We start from the raw sequence: 23,436 nt of genomic DNA, 5'->3' as shown, positions 1-23,436 counted from the left end.
GAATGGACCATTCTTGAGCGTGGAGTAACCAATCAGATAAGGTAAGAGAAATGTATTGATGTCAGAGTTGATAGGTCATCAACAAGTTCATGGGGGAAAAAGCCTTAAATACTCTGAATGTGTTCTAGACCTATTTTCCTCCATCTCAAGGATGCTTCTTGCCTAGTTTCAATGAGGAAAGGAACCAAATGCTTAAAATAAAAATTATATATATTAAAAAATAGTGACAGAGAACATAAGGTTCCTGGAACACTCATCTGACTTGAGAAGCCAAAAATACAAGTGGATTAAAAATAGAAAGATCAAATATAACAGGTCTTGATACTGCATTTCTTCTGACAAACCTACTCAACAACAGTGTATTTTAAATGGATTGGGAAAAGCAGAGGCCTAGAAAGAGAATTCTGCTCTCTGAACAAAAAGGTGCATGTCTAGACAGCTGGAACTGTGCCTGCACATTAATTTTTGCAAAAGCAATTAAAGCTGGCCACTTTGGAAACACATTTGAGGCTCTGAAGTTTACACATAATGGTCCTGCACAAAAGAAATTACTTTTTTCATAATCTCTACAATTCACAATTTAAATCACTCCTTAATGGAAACTAAATCTAATTTTTCCAAGGAAATGAATGATGCACAGATGTCTCCCCAGCTGCAATCAACTCTCAACAGACAGATCACAGTGATCAGACCAAGAATAAAGCATAATCTGTTTCATGCTGACCAGTGGCTTTTGAAAATGCTTTTGTTACTGGCAGAAAACTCAAGAGTAGAATTCCTTGAAGTGAAATACTGGTCGGTCTGTCCCTCTCCAGAATAAGGGGGGTGGAAGTAGATTATCTTTAAGGTTCCTTTCAACCCAAACCATTCTATGATTCTATGATGGGAAGCAAAGCACAGCACAGCACAGCATAGCATATGGAATGCTCAGCAGTCACTTCAAAAGCACATCCCCATCGGCACTAGAACTTTCACTGTAGGCACATATTCAGAAGGCTCTAAAACCTTCCTTTGATCCTCGATTAAAAACCTACTTCAAAACAAAAACCCATTAAAGTCCTTCAAAGAGTCATTCTGCTCAAGTTAACCAGATAGCTGTATCCATATGCTTTAGGCAAAGCTGCTACTTTAAAGCAAATGCATCAAACTTCAGGAGTTCTTCATTCCATGTCTACGCAAACTTTCCCTGGAGGCCACAGTAACAATTCATCCTGCTTTCACCATCACTATCTTAAAGCCAAAGACAACTGAAGTCACCATCATCTAATGCATAATGGTATAAAAGTACTAATGGGATTAGGATGCCTTCGAAGTAAATTGCAATCACCCCTCTTCCAACTCAGGACAGTAAGAATTAAATGACTGGAAACCCATGAACATAATTCTGCTCTCAATGTGAAATCAGTCAGGGAGCAGCGAGTTAGATGCCCCTAAATCAGCATGTAGAAAAGAACTATCATGCCTAACAAAACAGAGCTGAACTGACTAAATAATCACATTCCAGGAAAAATTTTGCAACAAAACCACCAGTCTGTTGTTATGTAAGAAAACATTTCTTAGGCCTTTATTTACAAAAGCTTTAAAAACAAATACCCTCTGTTATGCAAATTACTTGTTTAAAAAGGACCGCCCAGTTACATCATCATAATTCAATGAGAAAAAGGTATTTGATTTTTTGCTTTTAAGTACAAGATACAACAGAGTAATTGGTGAACATTTGGAGATTTTTCTGCCATTGATTTCCGTGTCAAACACACGTACGCGTGCACACGCACAGACACACAATGTCACGCATTCCATCATTCCAGGCTAGTATTTAGCTATTCAGTACCAGAAATCCTTCCTGCACAACTGCTCTGTGTACATGCTATGCAGAGTTCAGAAGATACTTCAGGGTCCTTGAAAACAATATATCTAAAATATATTGTAAGATATACTCAAAAATAAACTAGCATTACACTCCTCAGGTAACTTTATTAGCTGGAAGTTATTTATATTTTGTTGTATTACAACAAATATCTGTAACATCTGTCTTTGTAACAACTACAAAAAAGCATGATTTAATTGTCTTTCTAATTCAATAATTCAATTAAATAGTATTTTTTCAGATCTTTGGGGTTTCTCTTCAACTAAACTGACTTACAAAAATCATGAAATCAAGTACATAATAAATATGACTTCATAAAAAATATCTGAGGTGTACATTACTAAGATAAAAGCCACAAAGTTAATCAAGGTAAATGTGCCATTACAAGACTCCTACTTTTCCATTATCCTTCAACTCTCAGCTTAATGGCAAAAAGGCTAAATTCATAGCTGTTATTTTCCTGAAGGGTGTAAAGCTGTTTTTTCAAGCCTCTTTCCCCCATCACAGAGCGGTTTTATAGCAGCAGGCCAACCAGCAGTTGACATGTGCAGGATGTGTTGGAAGATGACCAAACACTAGTAAAGTAAGAGCAATTACTATGATTTCAGTAGTTTGTTTTGCTTGAACAAACAGATTATGCAGCAAATAGTCCCGTTGTGTGGGTTGAGATACCAAGGAAATGCAGCTTGAAGCTGCTGAACTTGGCAAGTGATTGTTTTCTAGCTGAGGGCAAAAGAAAAAACCAAAACAAACTTCAAATAAAACAGAGGATCTGAGTCAGAGTCGCTCTCTAAAGTGCAAATTTGATGGTCCACAATCTTGAATAGCTAAAACGCCTGCATACTGGAAAGAACAGACATGAAGGGGGAAGTTAGTTATAATCAGAGCCAATTAATTTAGAGAAGGGAAGGGAAAGACAAAAAACTGGAAGAACAATGTAGGCAAGTTTACCGAATATTCATTATCATTCAACTTTCCCCTTCTCTCTGCCACACTGATCCTATACAAGCTTCTTTACAAATGGGCTTGTTAAGAGGCCAAAATGTAACCCAGAAAATTTTACGTATCAATATTAAGATCAAAATCTGTGATAGGAACAGTCAAGTTTAGTACATAGAAAGGCAGAAAAGAAACTGTGCTGAGAAAGGGGGGAAAAAAGCCTTAATTGTCCAAGGGGTTCAACCAGAGATAAAACCTATATACAAGCATGTGGAGGTCAAAAAGACGGCCTTTCATTTCATGTCATGACTGTTTGTTGGCTTCTTCTTCATAAGCGTTTCCTGTGCCATTTTGTACATAAGATGACCCTGAACCAAGACCATATAAGTGGCCACAATATTTGGCATCATCAATGTGATCTTCAAAGAACATCTAAAAAGTTAAAAGAGAGAGACATGAATTATTGCAAAAGAAAAGGTTCAGTTTCATTAGAACTGTAGAAAGGCTTTAAAATTACTTTATTTTTAAATAAGATATCAAATCTCAAGGTGCAAAAGATGATATAATTAGTATAATAAGACAATCTCAACACATTATCACAATGTGCTATATGACACAATTATTTAAATCTGTCAGAAATACAATCAGTCTTCCTGTGCGCCTCTCCCAATTCAATGGCCAAATGCAATGTTTTCACAATTTTGTATTACTAGTCATCACTCAGATATCTGCAAGAGCAACAAAGATACTTTTCCATCTCATTTCTGCTTCTTACAACAAACATGCTTAGCATCCATCATCAATGCCTGTTCCCTTACCTCTCCTCAATCTGAAGTTTTCACCATATTCTGTTGTCTTGTAATAGAGATGTCCTGATTTATATTATGTGGGTTTGGGGGTGGGGAGGATGGGCACAAAACCCATCATAAAATTTAGATAAATGCAGACAGATGCATTTTCAGCTCCTCTCAGAGCTCTCATTTAATAAGGAACAGCAAAATTTGGTACGAAGACTGCAATTTACACATTACAAGTCTAAATTGGAAATGGCACCTTTCAGTGTAAGACAAAATAAAGCCCATGATATTCTGGTACTCTGCCTTTCAGACTTGGATTTTCAAACACAAAATCACAAATTATCTTGAAAAAATAAGAAGACACATATACACAAACATTTTTCACCCTAAAACCTTCATAGCAATCCTGGACACCCCAGAATGGTTCACATTCTGAGTCATCATCAATATCAGAAATCTAAGACAGGCAGAAATATACAGGAAGAGAATGGATACAATACACAATCTAAACATGGAGGCCTGTATATACCACACAGCTCAAAACTTCTCCCTTCAAGCTTTGCTTTTAGCAGCACAGTCAGAATGGGAAGTTCTGTCCTATAGGAATCAGAACCTTTAATTAAAAGTTTTACAGACCACAGCAGTTCCTTATGAAATAAAGCAGGTAGAAAAAGCCCAAAATAACAACTCTACTCTTGTAGTATCATTATTTAAGTAAGTATTCCTGATGGAAATAAAAGGATCAGTAACTTTTTCGGCTGGCATTCCAAGACCCAGCAAGCAAGTTGCATCTGCTTCACAGCAATTGGTAACAAAATTCTGTGCCTTAAAAAGCACTGTAAAGTGAAGCCTTTGTACAGAGAAATACATTTTAAAACACTGAACTATGCTGAAAAGCTTTAAAAATCTACATTAAATGTACTTCACTCTGCTTACTACTTTATTCTCATTTAGAAATGTTGTATTTGCAAAGAGTATTTGTAAGTACTGGGGGAAAAAATTCATTATCAGTCCATGTCTGTTGGCTTAAGTAAGTGTGTTGCACTAAAAAAATCTTTAGAGACTTCTAGTTGTGGCAAAAGCTTTTAGTAAATAAAACTAGCTAGTTTTCCACCTAACACAAACTGTATTTCATTACAGAAACTATCATGGGTTTGAATCTTTACTCTAGAAAACTAACTTGAAAGGCTGTATATTAAGCATGATTATCATATGCTTCCCTTTTTTTGCTCTGGATTTTGTTTCAAATTCAAGAGTGGAAGTTTAACAATACTGGGCAGACTGCAGGTAGCAAGGCTTGGATCATACCAGATAATATGGTTTATGTATTACCAAACATAATCCTTTTCATTACATCTGTAGCCCATGACCTGCTTGACAACTGCAACAGTTCCAGCAGAGGCAGAACAGAGTGCTAGGATAGGCAAACCAGCTAAACCATCATTCTTTATTATTCACTTGCTGTGTCACTAGTGTTTGTCACAATCTCGTGGTCATGTTCTCCTTCATACAAAAGCCTGGATTCCAGAAAGTAGACTTCAGCATATAGTACTTAACATGATGAAATGATGAGGTTTGATATTGCCATCTGTTTTGACATAGTAAATGACATTGAATTGCTGGAAGAATGCCATATTCTGATGCACTGGCATTTGTTCAGTGCAACTGTTTTCCAGAAGAGGCCTGTTTGACATTTGATTGTTCTGCTAATGCAAAATATCCTAATATTTTCCTGCTGTATTTCCTGTTGTATGCAGACAAATAGCAAGGAAATGTGAAGCTTGTAAGACCTGACTGTCCTTGCTGTAAACCTTGAATTAACTGACCTTTAGAACCTTAGTTAGACTGAGCTTCACTCAAGGAAAATAAAATGCTTGGAAATTCTCCAAAGCAGCCTAGAAGTCATTAGCTAATACACCTCTAGCCTGAAAGTTTAGCTAGAAGTGGTTCATCAACACTTCTTCCCCACCTCTCAGCCTGCCACAAGCAGCAGTACACAACAGCTGCATATAACACTGAGGAAAAATGCTAAAAAAAAAAAAAAAAAAAAATGCCTTGAGAACAGTCACCCAGAAAGGAGTCTGGCTTCAGCAGACTTCATAAATCACTGCAGCAGCCACCTAAAAAAAGGCATCCTACAAAACAGGTGTGGAAAAAACACCCCAAAATTAGACTTCATAAAAAATCCGAAAGTCAGGCCTAGGCTGGAATTGGGAAGAAATACTCACTGACAGCAGCAAAGCAAGGAATCAGTAAGGCTGGTTCACACTTACTCAGGGAAAAACACAGGTAGTCTCATTTTTGTCAAGAAAGTATTGATTCCTGAAGCCCTTCAGAGACCTCCTTAAAATACCACAGACTTATCAGAATCAGCAATTCCATGTAACTATCACAGCACATGACTATCATGGAAATAAAAACAACATGTCCACCTACTTCTCTCATTTTGAAAAAGGCCATTCCTGTGAGTAAAGAATCGGATCCTGCCTGATGCTGTGGTCCTATCCTTTCCAGCTCTAACTGCTCAGCCACTTCTTGTAATCCACCCTGAAAAACAAAATGTTTTTGTTAAATGCTGAAAAAAGTTAAATTAGAACAGCTGCATTTGGGACAATCTGTTACACAGGCCATACAACCTCAGGCATATTTTAATACCTACACACTGTAGCTGAGTCATTATACCTGATAAATGCATACCGGGAGAATCAAACTTTCCATATCAAATAGTATTAATATTCTCTGTCAGTATTGACTAAATAAAGCAATATGTGCAACCAACAAAACTCCTTATGTTCCATTAAATGTCATTACTTAAGAATTCCTTCAAAATGACTGTTGATACACTGCTTTAAAATGACAGACTACAAGGCTGTAGAGAACACACCAAAGCTGCAAATCTATCTTCTCTAGAAGGTAAAACTTCTCCAGTTTTGAAGGAAATTTTCTTCTCAATAATCTTATGTGAAAAATTATCCCCTTAACTGCAAAGTTACTAAATAAACACAATTTTAGTGTCCTCTCCAAAACAGTAATACCTTCTACATGTGAGAGCAAAGCTGTCAAAATTTGGTTTGGTTTTAGATAGATAACACTATCAGCTGAAGGACAGGCATGTAATACTGTAACAGCGATCTTTTACTGCTGTGAGCACGTGATTGTACAAAGACTCTTTTTTCAATTAATTAAGCTATAAAGCTACTGGCAAGACTAAAGCACATGCACATTCTTAATGATATAGAAAGATTAAAAAAACCAAAACAATCTTTAGTGCTGCCATAAGCATTGAAAGGGAAAAATATTGCACAGAGGCAATGCATTTAAATAAAGAATGCCTAGAGTTCACCTTCCCATGCACTCTTAACCCATTTTAAGTACAGGAAGTGAAGCAGTAAGAGGCAAAAGCATAGCAGTCAAAACTCATGGAGTTATAAAGGAGTCCAAACTGAAAATCAGATCAAACATTGTGAAAATTCCTGTGAGTCTTATGGCAACATATTTGCGTTCAGGTTTTTGTTTAAAATTATGGAAGCTTCAATACCAACATTCCTGATAACATCTACAAACTAATAAGAAAAGCTGGTACAGCTATTGCTAGTTTTAGTCTGTTGTGAGCAGCAGATAAACACCTGACAATAATACCTGATTTCTCCCTCCACCACACTACCCTGACCCAGAAGTGAGCCCTTCCCCCATGCCCAAAAAGTGATGTGAGGTGTCACAGAATAACCACCATGTCCTAGCCTGCCCCATCCTGGCTACTGCAAAAATTCACCCCGTCCTGGCTGGAGCCAGGACATTATCCATTTCTTATCCTGTACTATGTCATGTCCAAATCTTATATCTTCCACCTATATACATATATTCTCACACACAAGTACAGGTATAATTTCTATAGTCAATGGCCTTCTCTCTGAGATATCTGTTAATTTAGTTCATTACTATGGTTTTATTTATCCTAGATGCCTTCCAGGGCAGGAACACTGGTGTGCTGTCAGCTCGTTGCATGCTGCATCAGGAGCTCATGAGTGCTATATGTGGACCACTCCATATTCATTTGCCACAGTAATTATGGCATACAATGGAATTCAGTAACAAGTATTATACAATTCAACATTACAAAGCGTTCTTACCCAAAAATCAAATCCCCTTGAAGTACACATCATCATGTTTCCCCATCCCCCTGTGGGGAATGTGTAACCAGGTCCTGAAGGCAAACCTCACAGATGGGTTTGCCTTTGCTTGAGGCAGGACTAATCCAAACTGTCCTTCCTAACATGTTGCTCATATAAGGATATAAGAACAGGGATTTATCCCCTTCTATGGTATGTGGAGGTTTTGACTGGGCAAGGCCAGCTCAGTGGTGGACCCTCAGGTGTTAACTAAGCAGGCGGCCTCTGCTAAATGTAGAGTCGACCATCAGAAAGTTCCACCACCCACTGCTTTCAATGTTTTTTAACAGTCCATTGTACCATCTAATTTTCCCAGAGGCTGGTGGAATATGATACACCCACTTCATAGCATGCTCTCTGGCCCAGGTGTCCATGAGGCTATTTTTGAAATCAGCACAGTCCACTTACTCCATATGACATCAGGCACGATTGTGGAATGGACATGCCCTTCAAACATCCAGACCAGCAATGGTAGTTGTGGTGCCAAAAGGAGCTCTGCTTTGGTGCTAATCACTTCTGAGTCAGCTCAAACCTCTCCAAAAATGCCAGGATCTGTTCTTCAACTGGAGCATAGCAGGCCTCAGATCCTTTGTACCCCCAACTCCAGAACCCAGAGGTCAGCCTCAAGCCTCTCCAGGTGCCTTCTGGCAGAGGCTCCAGGAAGGCCATTCTCCCCAGCTGCAGTGTAGAGCACATACTACACACCTTGTCTGGTGCAAAACACCAGACTGGCTACTGGATGAACTAGCCACCAGATGAACAATCACCCATTTAAACTGTTCAAAAGCTTGTTTAAATCCTACTTCAAATCATTCTTCAAAAGCTTGTTTAAATCTCCACTTTAAATCATTCTTCTCCTGGCTCACAACATAGAGGATTTATAATTTGACTGTAATCTGAGATATGCATCCTCCAAAAACCCAACAGCACCTAGGAAAGCCTGTATTCATTTCTTGCTGGTTGGTGGGGATCTAGCTGTTATGTTGTTGATCACATCAACTGGAATTATTATGACATCCATCTTGCCATTTTCCTCCTAAAAACTGAATTTCCCAGGCAGATCCCTTGACCTGACTTTGCTTTATGGCAAAACTAGCCTTCAGGACAATCTGGATTTTCTCTCCTTTCTCAAAAACCTCCTCTGCCACATTCCCCATATAATGATGTCATCAATGTACTGCAAGTCTTCAGGAGTCTCGCTCTTTTCCAGTGCAGTCTGGATTGGTGCATGGCAAATAATGGGGCTTTGTTTCCACTCCTGGGGCAGTTGGACCCAGGTGTACTGGATGCTCCTCCAGGTGAAGGCAAACTGTGGCCTGCACTCTGCTGCCAAAGGAATGGAAAAAAATACATTAGCAATATCAGTCAATGATGGTACCACTGTGCTCCCCTGGACTCCATACTGAAGTTCTAGCATATCCAGCATAGTGGCTCACAGTGGTGGTGTGACTTCACTCAGGCCATGATAGTCCAGTCAATTGGCCATATAGGGTTACTGAAGGGTGAGTGGGTCTTACTGACCATTCCCTGGCTCGCCAGTTCACAAATCATCTCATGGATGAAGGTCATGGAGTACCCAGTCAATGCAGGATTGTTGTCAGTGCAGTGCTGTGGTAGAGATTGTTACCTGTTGTTCTTTGACCCTCAGCAGTCCCAAAGCAGAAGGGTCTTCTGAGAAATGAGGCAAGTTATTCAACTGTCTAACTTCCTCTGTCTCCACAGCAGCTATCTCAAAAGCCCAACAATAACATTTTGGGTCCTGAGGTAATCTATGTCAAGGATACACAGAGACTGTGTATATCAATAGCAGAGACTCTGGTCCTTACTGGTGGGGCATGGGACATCTATCCAGTTCACTCGAGTCTTTTGAATCTGTCTGCAGTCTCCAACAGTCTTTCCACAGCCAAGGAGCAGGCTGGTAAAGAGGAAAAGAGATTACTGGAGTCTGTCACCCAAAGGACAGTTTTTTCTCCTTCTTTCATTGACATCAATGCCTATGAGTTGGTGAATGACAATGGTGTGCTCTGTACAAACTTCTGCCACATGGATTGTGTATGGACCTTATCTGGATCTACAGGGGACTTCATGTTATTTGAATCCTTACCGATCACGTTCAGCACAACTAGTTCTCTCAGGTACTGGACATCTTTCTCCATGGTGCTGCATCTGCTTGGGCATACCACTAGATCATTCAGGAGAGAATACCTTTCTCTCATGCTTGACAGGAGTTGCCGCCAGAGGCTGAGAGTTTCTGTCCTCTTCCCAAATCCCCACTAGGATAGGGACACCAATTACTTGGCTTCATTATCATCTGGTTTCATATTGTGGGCCATATTCCAGCATCACAGCAGCCAGCTCATCCGGTGCTTTCATGACTTGCAGCTGTACTCTTTTCACTTGGCTCATCCAGGGATAGAAATTGGGTGATTATCTCTGGCCCTGCCTCTTCCTCCTGTTGTGAGAACTCTACTTCCTTTTTATGCCTCACCATGCAAACTGATTTGGTCCTGGATTTTTTTCTTCTGTGTAGGTATGACTGTTACTGGCATGAGTCATTCTTCCAGTTCAGCTGCAGTTTGAGTGGTCACAGCACTGTTGATCTGCTTTCCTCCTCTTCCCCTAAGGGTTCTAGCCTTAAGGGTCTAGTATAGAGTAAAGTGTCCAGTAAAGAGTAGCCGGGGCCCAGCACACTTCAGTAAGTTGATTCTTTATGGAGTTGCCACAGCATTCTTCTTGCAAATATTCTGTCACATTATCAAGGTCCTGTAGTGATACTCTCAAAACATTGGAGGAATTTTCCCCAAAAATGGCCCATTTTATCTCACATGCCATGCTACTCATGACTATCCTCCCTCAGACAGATCTCTAGTTAACCTTCCTAGAAATTTCTGTCCTGATTTGAGACACAGGAGCAAGAGCATGTTTTCCTTAACACCCAAAGGAAATTCAAAATTCTCAAAAGCTGTTCTAATAGGCCTGAAGGAGAAAAAGGTAGTGAAAAGCAGGGAAAATCAATCCTCCCTTGTCCCCACAGTTTAGGAATGATTAGCAATGGACTCCCAGAGGTAGCGCCCAAGGCAAGGGTAGGAGAGCAGGACTGAATATACTGAATATCCCAAATGATCTTCATTGCCCTCGATGTTATCAGGTCATAAACGTGACTCCAGTTCATACAATCAACATACATCAACAAAGCAATCCTGATCTGAAAATGAGCACCCTGATGGGCACACAGTAAATATATAGAAACATACGTGGTTAGGTACCACACAAATAGACACCCTCACACAAATAGACCAAACAGCATTGTGACCACTGCCTCTGAATCTAATATGACAAATGCTTAAATGAAATGAAGCCACTCTGATGAGATCTCAACCCTGCACACCCCACATTGGGTGCCAAGTAAAGCTGTCATGGTTTAGAAATGGTATTCTCCAATTTAGTGCTTCCACTAAAACCATTCCAAACTACACTGCCACTCACTCACTCCCCCCTCTCCTGTGGCAGACTGGAGAGGAGAACTGGAGGCACAAAAAGTGAAGAATACAGGTTGAGATATGAACCATTTACTGGAAATTAGCAGTGAGATAAGAAAACAAACAGAAATAGCAACAATACTAATGATAAGAGTGTGCAAGAAAAGAAATATTATTGCTCACCTACAGAAATATCTGACAATAATACCTGATAATACCTGATTGCTCCTTCCACCACACTACCCTGACCAAGAAGCAAGCTCTTCCCCCATGCCCAGGAAATTTTATGAGGTGTCACAGAATAAACTCCATATCTCAGCCATGCCCCTTCCTTGCTACTGCAAAAATTTACCCTGTCCTGGATGGAATCAGAACAGAAAATTATTAAATTACTGAGATTCTCTTTCAGGTAAGACTTTTACACTCCAGATAGGTATGCTTCACTCTTGGAGAAGGACAAATTCTTCCCAAATTTTCAGAGTATCAACCTTCCAAGAAAATGCCACAGAATAATTTACATAATCACTCAACCATAGTCAACAGCGAATCTACTTTGAACTCTCATTTCATGGCACAGTCACAGAGCTTATTGTTCTGCACAAAACCCCAAATTAAAAGCAAGTTTTCAACAAGGTCTACCAATCTACATTACTTAGGATTGCCACTACTATCAAAAGGTTTGGAATTGTCTGCATTAAAAGCTTTTTAGACTGTAAGCAAGAGTTTAGCCCATAATACATTAATATCTCAAGTCAACTTCAATCTGCATGCCAGTAAAGTCATAATAACAGACTGTAAATTCACAGAGTATTTAATTCCCCAAAAAAAGCATCAATCAGATTTCCAGTTCTGAAGCCTATTTCTCTTTCCAACGCCAAGAATCTTTTTTGGGTGTGTGGGGGCAGAGAGTGGGGGTCCTACAGCAGATCAGCGACTATCATACAAAAAATAACTTAGGCAAGTCAATAAAAGACAAATTCACAGCTGTTCAATTCACTGCAATTTAATAAAGATGAAAAGTGACACACATTAGGAGACAGCACACATTTTTAGAGTCACAACACTAAATGTTTAGTGATTTGTTCCAGGCAGCTTCTCTCAGTACAGTTCAAGTCCACCGTAATTTCATCACTGACAAATTTGGAGGGGTAAGATAGCCCATTTCCCTTCCCCTGCTGTCACTATCAGTCTGCAGGATAGGTGAGTGGATCAAAAGTTACTGCAGGAAAGCTGACCTACATATTCAGCTCTGAAAAAAAAAATCACCCTTGTTCTTATGGTTTGCCAAAATAAGACTTGTGAAGGCTTTTCTTGTCTTCCAAAAAAATCTTAGAGTCTCTAAACAATGCAGGTTACACACAACTATGCCTTAATTATGCCAGAAATTACAATACCCTCTTTCCCAAGCCCACTGGGAATGTCACCTCTGAATGGTGACATGGAACATCAATTTGTCACCTTTTCTATGTCACTAAATTTGGAATATACATTCTGTTCTTGCAAAGTGTGTCACCAGATAGGCACCAGATGCTCTACTTTGCTTCACTGGGAGTGAGAAAGTGAGGACTTTTTGGGGCAGGTTCCTCCCCACTACTAATTTAAGACTCCTGAAGTCTAAGAGCATTTAATTTTTACTCCTGGCCTCTGTGGAGAAGTGTTTCTAAAATGTTCCCTAATACACAGCCATTTGCCCAGATGACTGTACCAGTAACAACTGTATATGAATACAGATAAGTACACTTTTCTTACTAACTGAAAGGGTGATCTACATTTTCAACATTAATTTGATTAACAAAGGATTCACACAATTTACTTTCCACAAAAGTAGGCTACTATTCAAAGTGACACACTGCTAGTTCATCTCAGAAGGAAAGAAAACTGTATACAGCACACAGATCAGTAGTTCAGCACAATGAACTGGCAAGCCATTCCTTAGACAGGATTTGATGTTACTAAGGTGAGTGTCCTCCTCTTCCTGCAGGTTTTCCTTAAGAAATCCTAGAGTTAAATTACTTTCCATAAAAGCAAGAAATCATCAATTGCCTCAGATGAGTGTTGCACCTCACTACAGCAGCAGTGCAGAGTCTTAACAGCTCTTTAGCAATTAAAGCTGTTAACAGTGCCATTAGTATCTTTCTTTCACTTGCTGTCTTCCCCTTCACACGCTTAGCTTCAGGTCCCACTTGTGCACCAGTCCAATAAGGTATCCAAATTTTATGCTTGATAGAATAAGCCAATTAGTAGCCCCACTGGCCTGACATGAGAAATTAATTTCTAGTTCATTTTTTTTCCTAGAAATCACATGTTGTCCCTAAACATACGTTGTTGTTTATCTTTGCTTATGGAGCCATCTGAAATACTCTTCATTTCTCATCCAAGACACTTCCACATCATCCTGCAATTACCTCTGCCTAGATGACTGCAGTCCTTTAGTGGACTGCACAATAAGGAAATAAGAGTATATGAGACCCATCAATTCTTATGGCTAAGGAAATAAAGAATTAATTCCAAATATGGCTTTATAATCTATCAACAAAGTATCCAGTTTAAACATGGTATTTTTAACTGGTAAACAGTTATAAAAATTGATTTGCGCTCTTGCCTGCTTCTATCAATGCCTTTAATATTAAATATATAAAGCTTGAGACAACAATGCTTAATATGCACCATCACAGCAAAAGCAGACAATAAAAAAAGAAAGTATTTTTAACCATGACGTATCCTGTCTCCAAATGCAAAATTTGCTCCAAACCATTAACAGATTGCTTACCTTCAGATTTTTGCAACTCTTCATGAGATATTTTACATCATAGATGACAGGGAAAAACAATCGCAGTATCTCAAAGAAGTCCAGCTCTTCCTCGGGTAAATTGGAGTTTGTCAGGATCTTGATTAAATAGCCAAAGTCATATCCACTGCAAATTAATAACAAAAACAATATAAGCAACTGACTTAGAAGCATCCTTCTCACTTCCAACATCAAGACTTCACTGCACATTGACAGGATATTCTGCTTAAATTCAATGCAATAAAGACCAATGTCTATGTAAAAAACCTAAACTTCCATGTGAATGACCCCATTACAGATTCCAAAAATATTTTAATTTGGTCTGAATAAGGGCAAGTGAAGACGTAAAAAGATCTGCCTACAGGACTTTCTCTAAATCCCAAAATAAGGTAGGGCTGCTGGGTCTTCATCTATTAACAAGAACTTCCAGCAGAAAGACTGCTAAGCTGGTTTCTTTCACATAGACTGGAGTTTCTCACTACAAACTGAGACAGACTTCTACAGTTCTCAAAATCCAAAAGATTAATGCATTTCCAGAGCCAATGCATGTTTATGGCTCGAGGAAAATCTAACCCTCAGCAACAAAGGAGAGGAATTGTCTTTCAACTTTTCCAATTAAATCAGCACACAGACAACTAAAAACTTTATAATAGCTTGTAGACTATTACTCTTTCTGGAGGCAATGACAGAGTAAGCTGGAAAAAAATTTTGTGTGTGTATATATATATATATATATACACACACACAAGTCTGCAGGAGGCAGCAAGGTAACTGAGCAGTGCTTATTTGTTAGATGAAATGGTGGTATTACAGTGTGTACACTGTAGAGAGAAGAGCTCAGGAAGGTTTCCTCCTCCACAGCTCAATTGAATAAAGACGATGTAGGACTGAGGTGTGACAGTAACGGGGAAACTGTGGCCTTCTACAAAGAGTTATGAGAGGAAACAAGAGGGTTAAGTACAGGAAAGAGAGATGTCAGGTATTAAAGCAAGACTGAACACCACAACAAAAAGCAGTGATGACTAGTTATGTTTTTTCCTAGGAGGGCAGCAATTACAAACCAGATTATTCATGACCTGGCCATGAAACTCATCGGCTCTGATCCCTTGTACTTGTAGGACTGCTTATGCGCTGAACTAAATCAAGGAGTGATACTTTCTCTTCCATGTTACTAGGTTTGCATTGAACCAGATCTGCTCCTAGATTTTACTGACATAAATTTTAAAAATGGCTGTACTAACAAAGAATATGAAAACACTACAGTAGAGCTGCTTCTACGGAAGGTTTTATCAGTTTTGCTATTTAAGGAATCTTAGCATAGAGCTGAGGGATGACTCAAGTGAGCAGGTGGCCATCACAGACTCCAAATTTCCTGTTTAAGACTTTGTGTTCATTCTTGATTACACAAGGGTCATACTCAAAACCAAGAATTTTTCCAGTTGGTAAATACTGGCCAGGCTCTTTAACTGTGAGATAAGCAATAGAAAAGATAAATCAGTTAAGAGCACTATACCACTGCATACATATATATATATGTATCCTGCAGATATTCAAAGAGTGGTGACTTCTGACATAGATTCAAGGCTTCAGCTTGCACACTCAGTGTAAGTAAGTTTACTTTGAATCTTCTGTATACAATAAGGTTATCTCTGTCATCTTTATACTATGAGTTTTTAGACAGAGGGTAGAAAAACCTTGAACATACTGTGGGTAAATGGGCTGTTTGCTACAGGTCCATTAACACAAGATACCTAATAGCCATAGACTACTGCAGATCTCCCATGGGGGTTTCCAGTGCTCTAAGCAGAAAATGAACAAATCCTGTACTGCATCTGGTACTTTGAAGCTGTGCTGGCCACCCTCCAACTTCCACAGCAACAGCCACTGGCCAGGGAGCAAAGGAGCCAAAGATAAAGAAGGATTTCAGTTGACTCTTACAAAGCAAAAACTGTAGTAAACTTGGCAAAACAGTAGCTTGGAAGTCTAATTTTATTAGATCATTTGAAGGGGTAGGGAAATGGTGGGAAAGCCACTTTATGTATCAACATAAAGCCCTCTATAGAAGAAGAAAAGAAAAAGCCACATTAGCAAAAAACGCTGTTCCAAAAGACGCATAAAGCACTGTTTAGGATTATGGAGACTTATTCCTTTAGAGTCTACAGTTTACTACCTCACTGAATTACTGACATTGATCATCCTCAAGGCTCAAATGTAAGTCATATTAAAACTTTTAAAATGAAAAAATCATATTTGTGGTACTCCTCTTCAAAAGAAAGCTTTTTTGATTTGTCTTCAAAAAAATGTGTATGAATAAAATATTAAAAAACAGATGCTCTCAAACACTTCTAATTTCTTTAAATAAGGAAGTACTTCAAGAAAAGTCAACATTCCTTTACTATTCAGATGGAAAGGGAGCAGGCTATTACAAATAGCAATTTCAATTGAGAATTATATATTTTTTCCACTTGGAGATTTTAGCAGATCCAAGGTTTGAGACACAAAATTTATCACTCCAGTTCAAGACTAAGATAGATCCAGTAAAACAAATTTTGAGTGGCCACTACTGCTGCTAACAGAAGACTAAGAAAGTTCATGGTGAGTGATTAGGTAATTACCTTCACATTAAAGAAGTTTTCTTCTAAACCTCTAACAGTGATTAGTGGTTGGTTTATACCCTGAAGCACTCAGGCTTCCATGCCTTAAAAAACCTGCACCATTTCTAATATAATCATCCGAAATCACTTAGCACAGCAAGCCACAATCTGTGGAGCTATACAACACAAGCACTCACTCTTACAGACATTTGTTTTGTTTTTTCACTGAACATGGACAGCTCTAGGCAACAAGACAAAAGTAAAGATCAAACATGCCTCTATTTCTTTCCCTTACTTTCAAGGAAGAATTCAGATAGCCAATTAACAATGAATTCTACTCAAGCATCAAGCCTCTAAAATAAATCAAAACTTTCAAGAGCTGAGAAAGCTCTAGCTCATTTTATAAAGCTAACAGAAATGAGCCAGCAGATTAAATTTTACTAAATTCAGTTAGATAAAATGATTACTGAAACATATTAGCTTGGAACTTTGCAGCATCCCAAGAACATCTGGGTTTTTATTTTCAAAAAAGCATGTTTTCACAGACCCTCCAAAGCTAGACAAAGGAGGTTGCAGAGAAGTGGACACTTAAAAGCTTCTGCAGAGCAGACAGTTGAACAACCACACAATCAACATTTAAGCTGCTCCTTCCTAACTTGCTAGACTGTCAAGTACTCACAGCTCTTTTGACTGTGATAAAAATCACAAATTCAGGGCTTCCCCCTCTTCTCTCATTGACTCAAACACATTTGAACACTCACACACACAAGATTAGATGAAGTTGCCTATGAAGTTGCAATACACAAGAATTGGTGACAGTGCAAATATTTCTTCAGTCATATCTGACAGAACTGCAGGTCCACACAGACTTGGCAACATGTCAGGATGCCAAGACAGCTACATTAAATGCAAAGATAAAAAACACACAGAGAGCTATGTGAGAAGAGAAGAGCTTAGAAATGAACTGCATGAAAGCTCAAGGAAGTCAAAGACTAGAAAATGAAAACCAAATCATAACTTCATACTCTGATAAAGGAGTGATTCCACTTTCCCACTTACTATGGGACTCAAAATTTTAAAGAGTTAGTAGTAATTTAAGCATTTTAAGGAAACAGAGGCAATAGCAGAAAGCAACTACCAAGTACAGCTTTATCAGCTGTCAAAGAACTACTGCATGGAGAGCCTAAATGGAACAAATTTTCAACTGAGCATCTTGCTCCCTAAGTTTCCATTCACAGAACATAATCACAATCAAAGATGTATTTAGAAACAGCTGCTCACTATTCTTTGTGGCACTTTTTATATGACCCATGCTCATTTATAGCTTTTCATAATTTTACTTGGGTTACTCAGAGTGTAACCCACTTACTCCAAGGTTTTGTGCTCAAGATAATATCAACAAGGTCTGGAAAAGCTTCAAACACTCTAATAATCAGTGTTTGACAAATATTTGCTAAATAACTGTCTTAAGAGGATTTCTAAAGACACTTTCAGTGAAATCCACAAAAGAAACTCATATTTCAACACAGATGAAACTGGACTTCTATTAATAAAGCCATTTCAAAAACCCTTCAAAAGCTGCACCAGTAAAAGATGGCATTATGGCACACAGCTTGCACTACACTTTGACAAGCCTATTACTTAGGAATTAATATTATTAAACTAAATATAATTATGCTCTAGAAAGAATCCCTAGTGAAGAAATTGCTCAGGTATACCTTATACCAGGCCCTAAGTCATCAGGCAATATTGGAAAAACACCCATTTGAGCTTGAAGCTGCTGCTACATGGCATCCTCTGCTGAGGCACCAGTTACATGCATAACCTGCCTCCCCTTCTCTTGAACCATCCATATTACTGCAGTCAACTGTAAATATAAACATAAGAGCCCATAATACTGTGTTTAGGAAGCTGAAAAAAACTTAATACTAAATTGGCTTTTGTAGTTGTTTTGACACAATTTAAGGCATTCTTGTTACAGTATTCTTCCCCAAGGTGCTACTCTAGAAACAAGAGTGCAAAAGTAAGATTATTTTAGAGTTCTATCATGAGTACAGCCTTGTTCATTCGCTTCACCTTGCTGACTTCCTTAGAAGTCAGCCTTTAAGACTGATGTCTCAGGGCACTACATAGAAACAAGCCTTTAAAGACACTGTCATTTGCAAAAATTGTGGCATGTAGTTAGTACAACAACTACTGTGTATGTTTTTAAAGTGTTAAATCTTATTAACACTCAAAAATCTTTTGTATCATGACAGATTCATAGAGATTTAGCATTTACATTTCTATTTTTACTTGAGAGATTGACTCCTTTGATAGAGTAAGCAGTAAAATATATGCATAAGGCTTATCAGGGATCTCCTTCCAAGGTGAATAATTTCATCTGCCCAGATTTGGAGGAGATTTACAACAAATTTAAGAGTAATTTATAGACCTCCTCATTGATAATTCTCTCCCATGAAACAAACAGTATTTCGTCAAGGATTGCTTAGGAATATTTTGTTTTAGTAATGTTTCTGTTATTACATGCACGTGTACAGCGCCACCTGCTGGTTTAGCAGTTTCGTGGTTTTTTCCTTTACAATTTTCTGGTTACTGCATAAACACCAAGGCGAAAAACACCAGTAAAACACCTGTGACCTCTATTCTTCCAATACCAAATGGTGTTAGAGGTATTACAGCAGAAATATTTCCTCAGTCTTACCAATCAAGACATGGGCTACATACACAGCACTCAAAGTCAGGAGATGTGAAATCCAAGCTCTAGAACTCAAACACCAGTCAGATGTTGAAACCCCAAATACTTAACATGCAGAATTTACCTATGAAAGGAAAGCCACTTGACTCCTTCACACAATACAACTCCTGATGTCATGAGCAGCTCTGCAAAGTACTGTGTCTCAATTCCTTCTTCTTCGTGCTTTTTAAACTGGATACCAGATGTTGTCAACAGTTCAATAGAGTCCTGAGCATACATATCTTCTCTAAAAACAGAGAGGAAAAGTAAATTTCCAAAATCTACAAGCCTCAGTGACATAACATTTCTTTTTTCTATTCAATCCAGACTTCACTAGCACAGAGTAGGATCAATTTGACTTTGTTCCAGGTTAATTACAAAATCAACCATTTTTCAAAGGTCTTTTTTAAACTTTTATTATCATTTCACCATTCCCATTTCAACTCCATTCTTACCATCTTATACAAAAATTAGTTCCTGCTCCTCTTCCAGTTACCTATAACCATTCTTTTGCAAGCCTTCAGATGAAAGTGCATCTATAATACTTATTTGGCAAAATATCCGTATAATCATTTGAACTGTGACAAATTAAATGTAACAGTTGAAGCACTAACACATTATATTACAGAACTGTAAGAAATACACTCCAGATCCCTGTACTGAATTAGCTTTGTAGATAATATTTCTCAAAAGTTTTTTTGTGATTTAAGCTTGTGTAAATGTCTAGACATGTGTTCATCAAACTTGTTACTCAATAAAATTGGAAATGGACTATTTACTCCACTTAGTCAATCCTTAGAATTCAGGTATCCTAACTTTTGTTCTAAGCAACCTGTTTCAACTTTTAAAAATATTAAAATATTAACCTATTCAGTCAACTATTTTGAACCTAAAATTTAATAGGTTAAAATAAAAATTTCTCTATGATTTGTTTGATCCCCTCCTACCTCTGCATTTATTCCCTTTAACACTATCTTTTTTTTTTTTGGCAAAGTCTTAATGCTAAAATTCATGTTTTGGAGTTTTTCTCCCTGAAGTTTTATCTGTATCATAGTTACAAAAACGTGGAATGGTTAAATGAAGACAAAAAAAAATAATAATGCAAGCATGAATCTACTTAGAGAATTAAGTCCATTTTTACTGTCCATAACATACCACTCCACAGTCTCTTCAGTGAATAGTTTTAAATTTTAATGAAAAACAATCAAAACACAAAAAAACCTAGACAAGACAACCAATATATCAAACTTGACTATTAGATTCAGTCATAGACCTGTATTCCTTGCTCCTGATAGCAAGACATCATTTTTTAGAACACAGATATACATCCTCAAGATGTGTTACATCTTTTTTCTTCCATCCTGCACAGCTGCTCATTAGCTCTCCAGCTTTGAGGCACTAGCTTCTCAACACCTGTCTATCTCCATAACACACCATTTAACAAAAAGGGGGTTTCATTCTAGTTGCTACTCTGTACTAATCAGGTGCATTGTATGATTAGAGAAATATTTATGCTCTTTAAAAGCACACTAAAACAAGACCTGGCTGGAACCACATACACAAAAAAAAAATACCTTCTAGGAACAACCAACAGCTGTTTTGCTTTAGGAGAAGAACACTTGGCACAGTGCCACTTCCCAAAAAGATGTTTAGAAACAGACAAAAATAAGTAAGTTGTCCATCCACATAAAAAAAATAAATTAATTTCTTATGCAGTACTTACCAAGTTTATATTTTTCTGTACCCCCCAATCAACTAGTAAAATGTAATTCAGTGATTACCTGTATCTTCCCTTACTAAGCTGTCTTATCTCTGTGGCATCTGGCACAAATAGATGGAAAACTACTCTTGGTTTCAGTTGTTTGATACTAAGTAGACCTTTGAAGCTCAGAATATAAATCAAGTGTAGCACAAGCCCTTCTTCATAAATCACAGTTTGGAAGTTATTAATTCGCTCCTCATTCTACTTATAAATAAGTTCAGTATATTCTTCTATTTAAGAAAATTGGTAATTTTCATCCAGCATTTATATGGCCAGGTAAGTTCAGAGTTACCAAAACATTAAATCTGCGCTTACTTTTCTTTCAAGAGACAATTCAGACAAGACTAAATAGAGCATGTCATTGCTCAGATCAAACTGATTTATGACAATCCACAGCACTGCTTGCTTGAAAGAAGGCAGAGATCAAGAGAGGCAGCAGCAGTTTTCCTCTCAAAAACCCCAACTACTTTGAAAACAAGCCTTTTCATCTGCAGAAAAAAATAGAAGTCTGTTCTCTAAACCTCTCTTGTAGACTATGAATTTAACTCATGTATATAAAGTTGTCCAGTAACACAACTGCCAAAACCCCCAAGGCTTGAGCATACTTAAATGTGTGAGAAGTGTTTGTACTGATCTTCAATTCAATAGATAATCAACATACAAAAAACTATCAAACCAATTATGTTTACTCCAGAAAAAACAAAATCAAGATACTAGTAACTTTGTCGACCACCAGCTAAAGATATAATTAGAGCACCAGACAAGTGCTTGATCCCCCTGAAAAAGTGAGGTCTATGCTTATAAAGTTTTATCACATAATAAACTTCACAAGTAGTGAATTTCATAGTACTTCATAGTAAACTTTATCACATGATAAACCTCACATTTTGAAATAAAGTTCATGGTATTATTTCAATATAGTAAAGGTCAGCTTGCTTTTGAACCAACACTTTAGACAAAACATTTCAGAATGATAACATTTGACATACTTTTTTAGCCACTTCAGAAATTTTACTTTTTTTTCTTCAAGCATTGGTATTTTCCACCTAAAGTCAATGTGATTCCTATGACAACTAGTAAGAGTTAAGTAAGGCAGAAGCACTCTGAAATGCTAAACATGAAAACACAGAGCTAACTCTTGCATTAAGTACTAAAGACCTTCCACATTTTTTTTTAAAAAATTTTTGACCAAAATTATCAGCAGTAAGACAGACTGCACATAAATGAAGGAAGAAAGCATGTTTGGTTGACAAAAATTTTCCTTACATGAGCATTTACGGTATCTCAGTATTACAATCAGATAGATAAAAAGGTTGCTGAAGTATTTATACATTTTCAGTAAGTCAGAAACATACGTTTAGCAGCACAGAAACTGAATACTTACGTTAAGTTAAATTTAAAATTAAATTGCCAAGTTGAAGTTCCTGGAGGGTATTCTCCTTGCTCATTCATAAACGTCAGTCCTAGTTGAATTATTTTTAGCAAGTCAACATTGCAGCGTAAGAGTTGGTACTGATAGTCTGCGTTGCTTCTGAATTCTCCAATAGGCCTTGCAACTACTCCTGGAAATTCTGTGTCCTGCAAGAGCAGAATTAAAACTTGAACACATGACAACTATACATATCTAACCATATCATAGCTGAAGAGTACTGTGTGTAATATTAACTTTTAAAAAGACAAAAGATTAGGACACAGATGTTCCTACAATTCAATGTGTTAATTCAACATTAAGATTTCATTATGCTTTCAATTTAAAAAGGATGAGCAAGTGTACTGACCTCAGCTAAAGTCATAACTTTTGCAGCAATTTGCTAGACAGACATCAAGCACCCACTTACCATAGCTACGTAGTTATACTTCCGTATAACTTGACGAATTTTCTTCATCTCTTCATCCAAGTTACAAGCCCAAACTTCACAGATTCTTTGGCTATGGTCTACGGTAGCTGCTGGCATAGTGGGGGGCTTTAGAGACCATACATCAAAAGTTACACTTGACCGAGGATCGGTTTCATAAAGAGGACTTCAACTGTTTATTTTTTTTAGCCTAAGACAGAAAGAAAGCAAAGCATCAAAAGTGTAAGTTTTTACCCTTAGTCTGGAAAAAAAAAAAGAAAAAAAAAAAGGCTTAAGCACCACATCCACCATTTATCCATGCAGATTTCACAAAAGCAGAACATAGCCATCAAAACCACAAGAATTTCGACTACGAGAGCTCAGATTACCATCAGAAACTAAACCCCTACAGTTTCGTTAGCGACTGTTTCCCGCACAAGGGCGGCAAGGCGCACTAGTGACACAGATA

General features: G+C 37.8%; 1 protein-coding gene across 4 annotated transcripts; it reads right to left on the bottom strand.

The window, feature by feature from the left end:
* Positions 1-1,532: 1,532 nt before the first annotated feature.
* Positions 1,533-23,178, bottom strand: CNOT7 (CCR4-NOT transcription complex subunit 7). Of its 4 annotated transcripts, XM_015625052.3 has the most exons (6): positions 22,971-23,178; positions 22,517-22,710; positions 19,456-19,617; positions 14,022-14,166; positions 6,040-6,150; positions 1,533-3,238 (listed from the first exon to the last, which is right to left on the bottom strand). In XM_015625052.3, the coding sequence occupies exons 1-6, from the start codon at positions 23,085-23,087 to the stop codon at positions 3,110-3,112; spliced, it is 858 nt and encodes a 285-aa protein (XP_015480538.1). In that variant the 5' UTR covers positions 23,088-23,178; the 3' UTR covers positions 1,533-3,109. The 4 variants fall into 4 exon arrangements, with proteins under 4 accessions (XP_015480538.1, XP_033369315.1, XP_033369316.1 ...); XM_033513424.1 differs by lacking the exon at positions 6,040-6,150; XM_033513425.1 differs by lacking the exon at positions 19,456-19,617.
* Between the last annotated feature and the right edge of the window lie 258 nt (positions 23,179-23,436).

Source organism: Parus major, chromosome 4, assembly GCF_001522545.3.
Source record: "Parus major isolate Abel chromosome 4, Parus_major1.1, whole genome shotgun sequence".
Taxonomy (NCBI): domain Eukaryota; kingdom Metazoa; phylum Chordata; class Aves; order Passeriformes; family Paridae; genus Parus; species Parus major.
The sequence above is the reverse complement of the archived record's forward strand: the minus strand, read 5'-3'. Positions and strand labels throughout refer to the sequence as shown.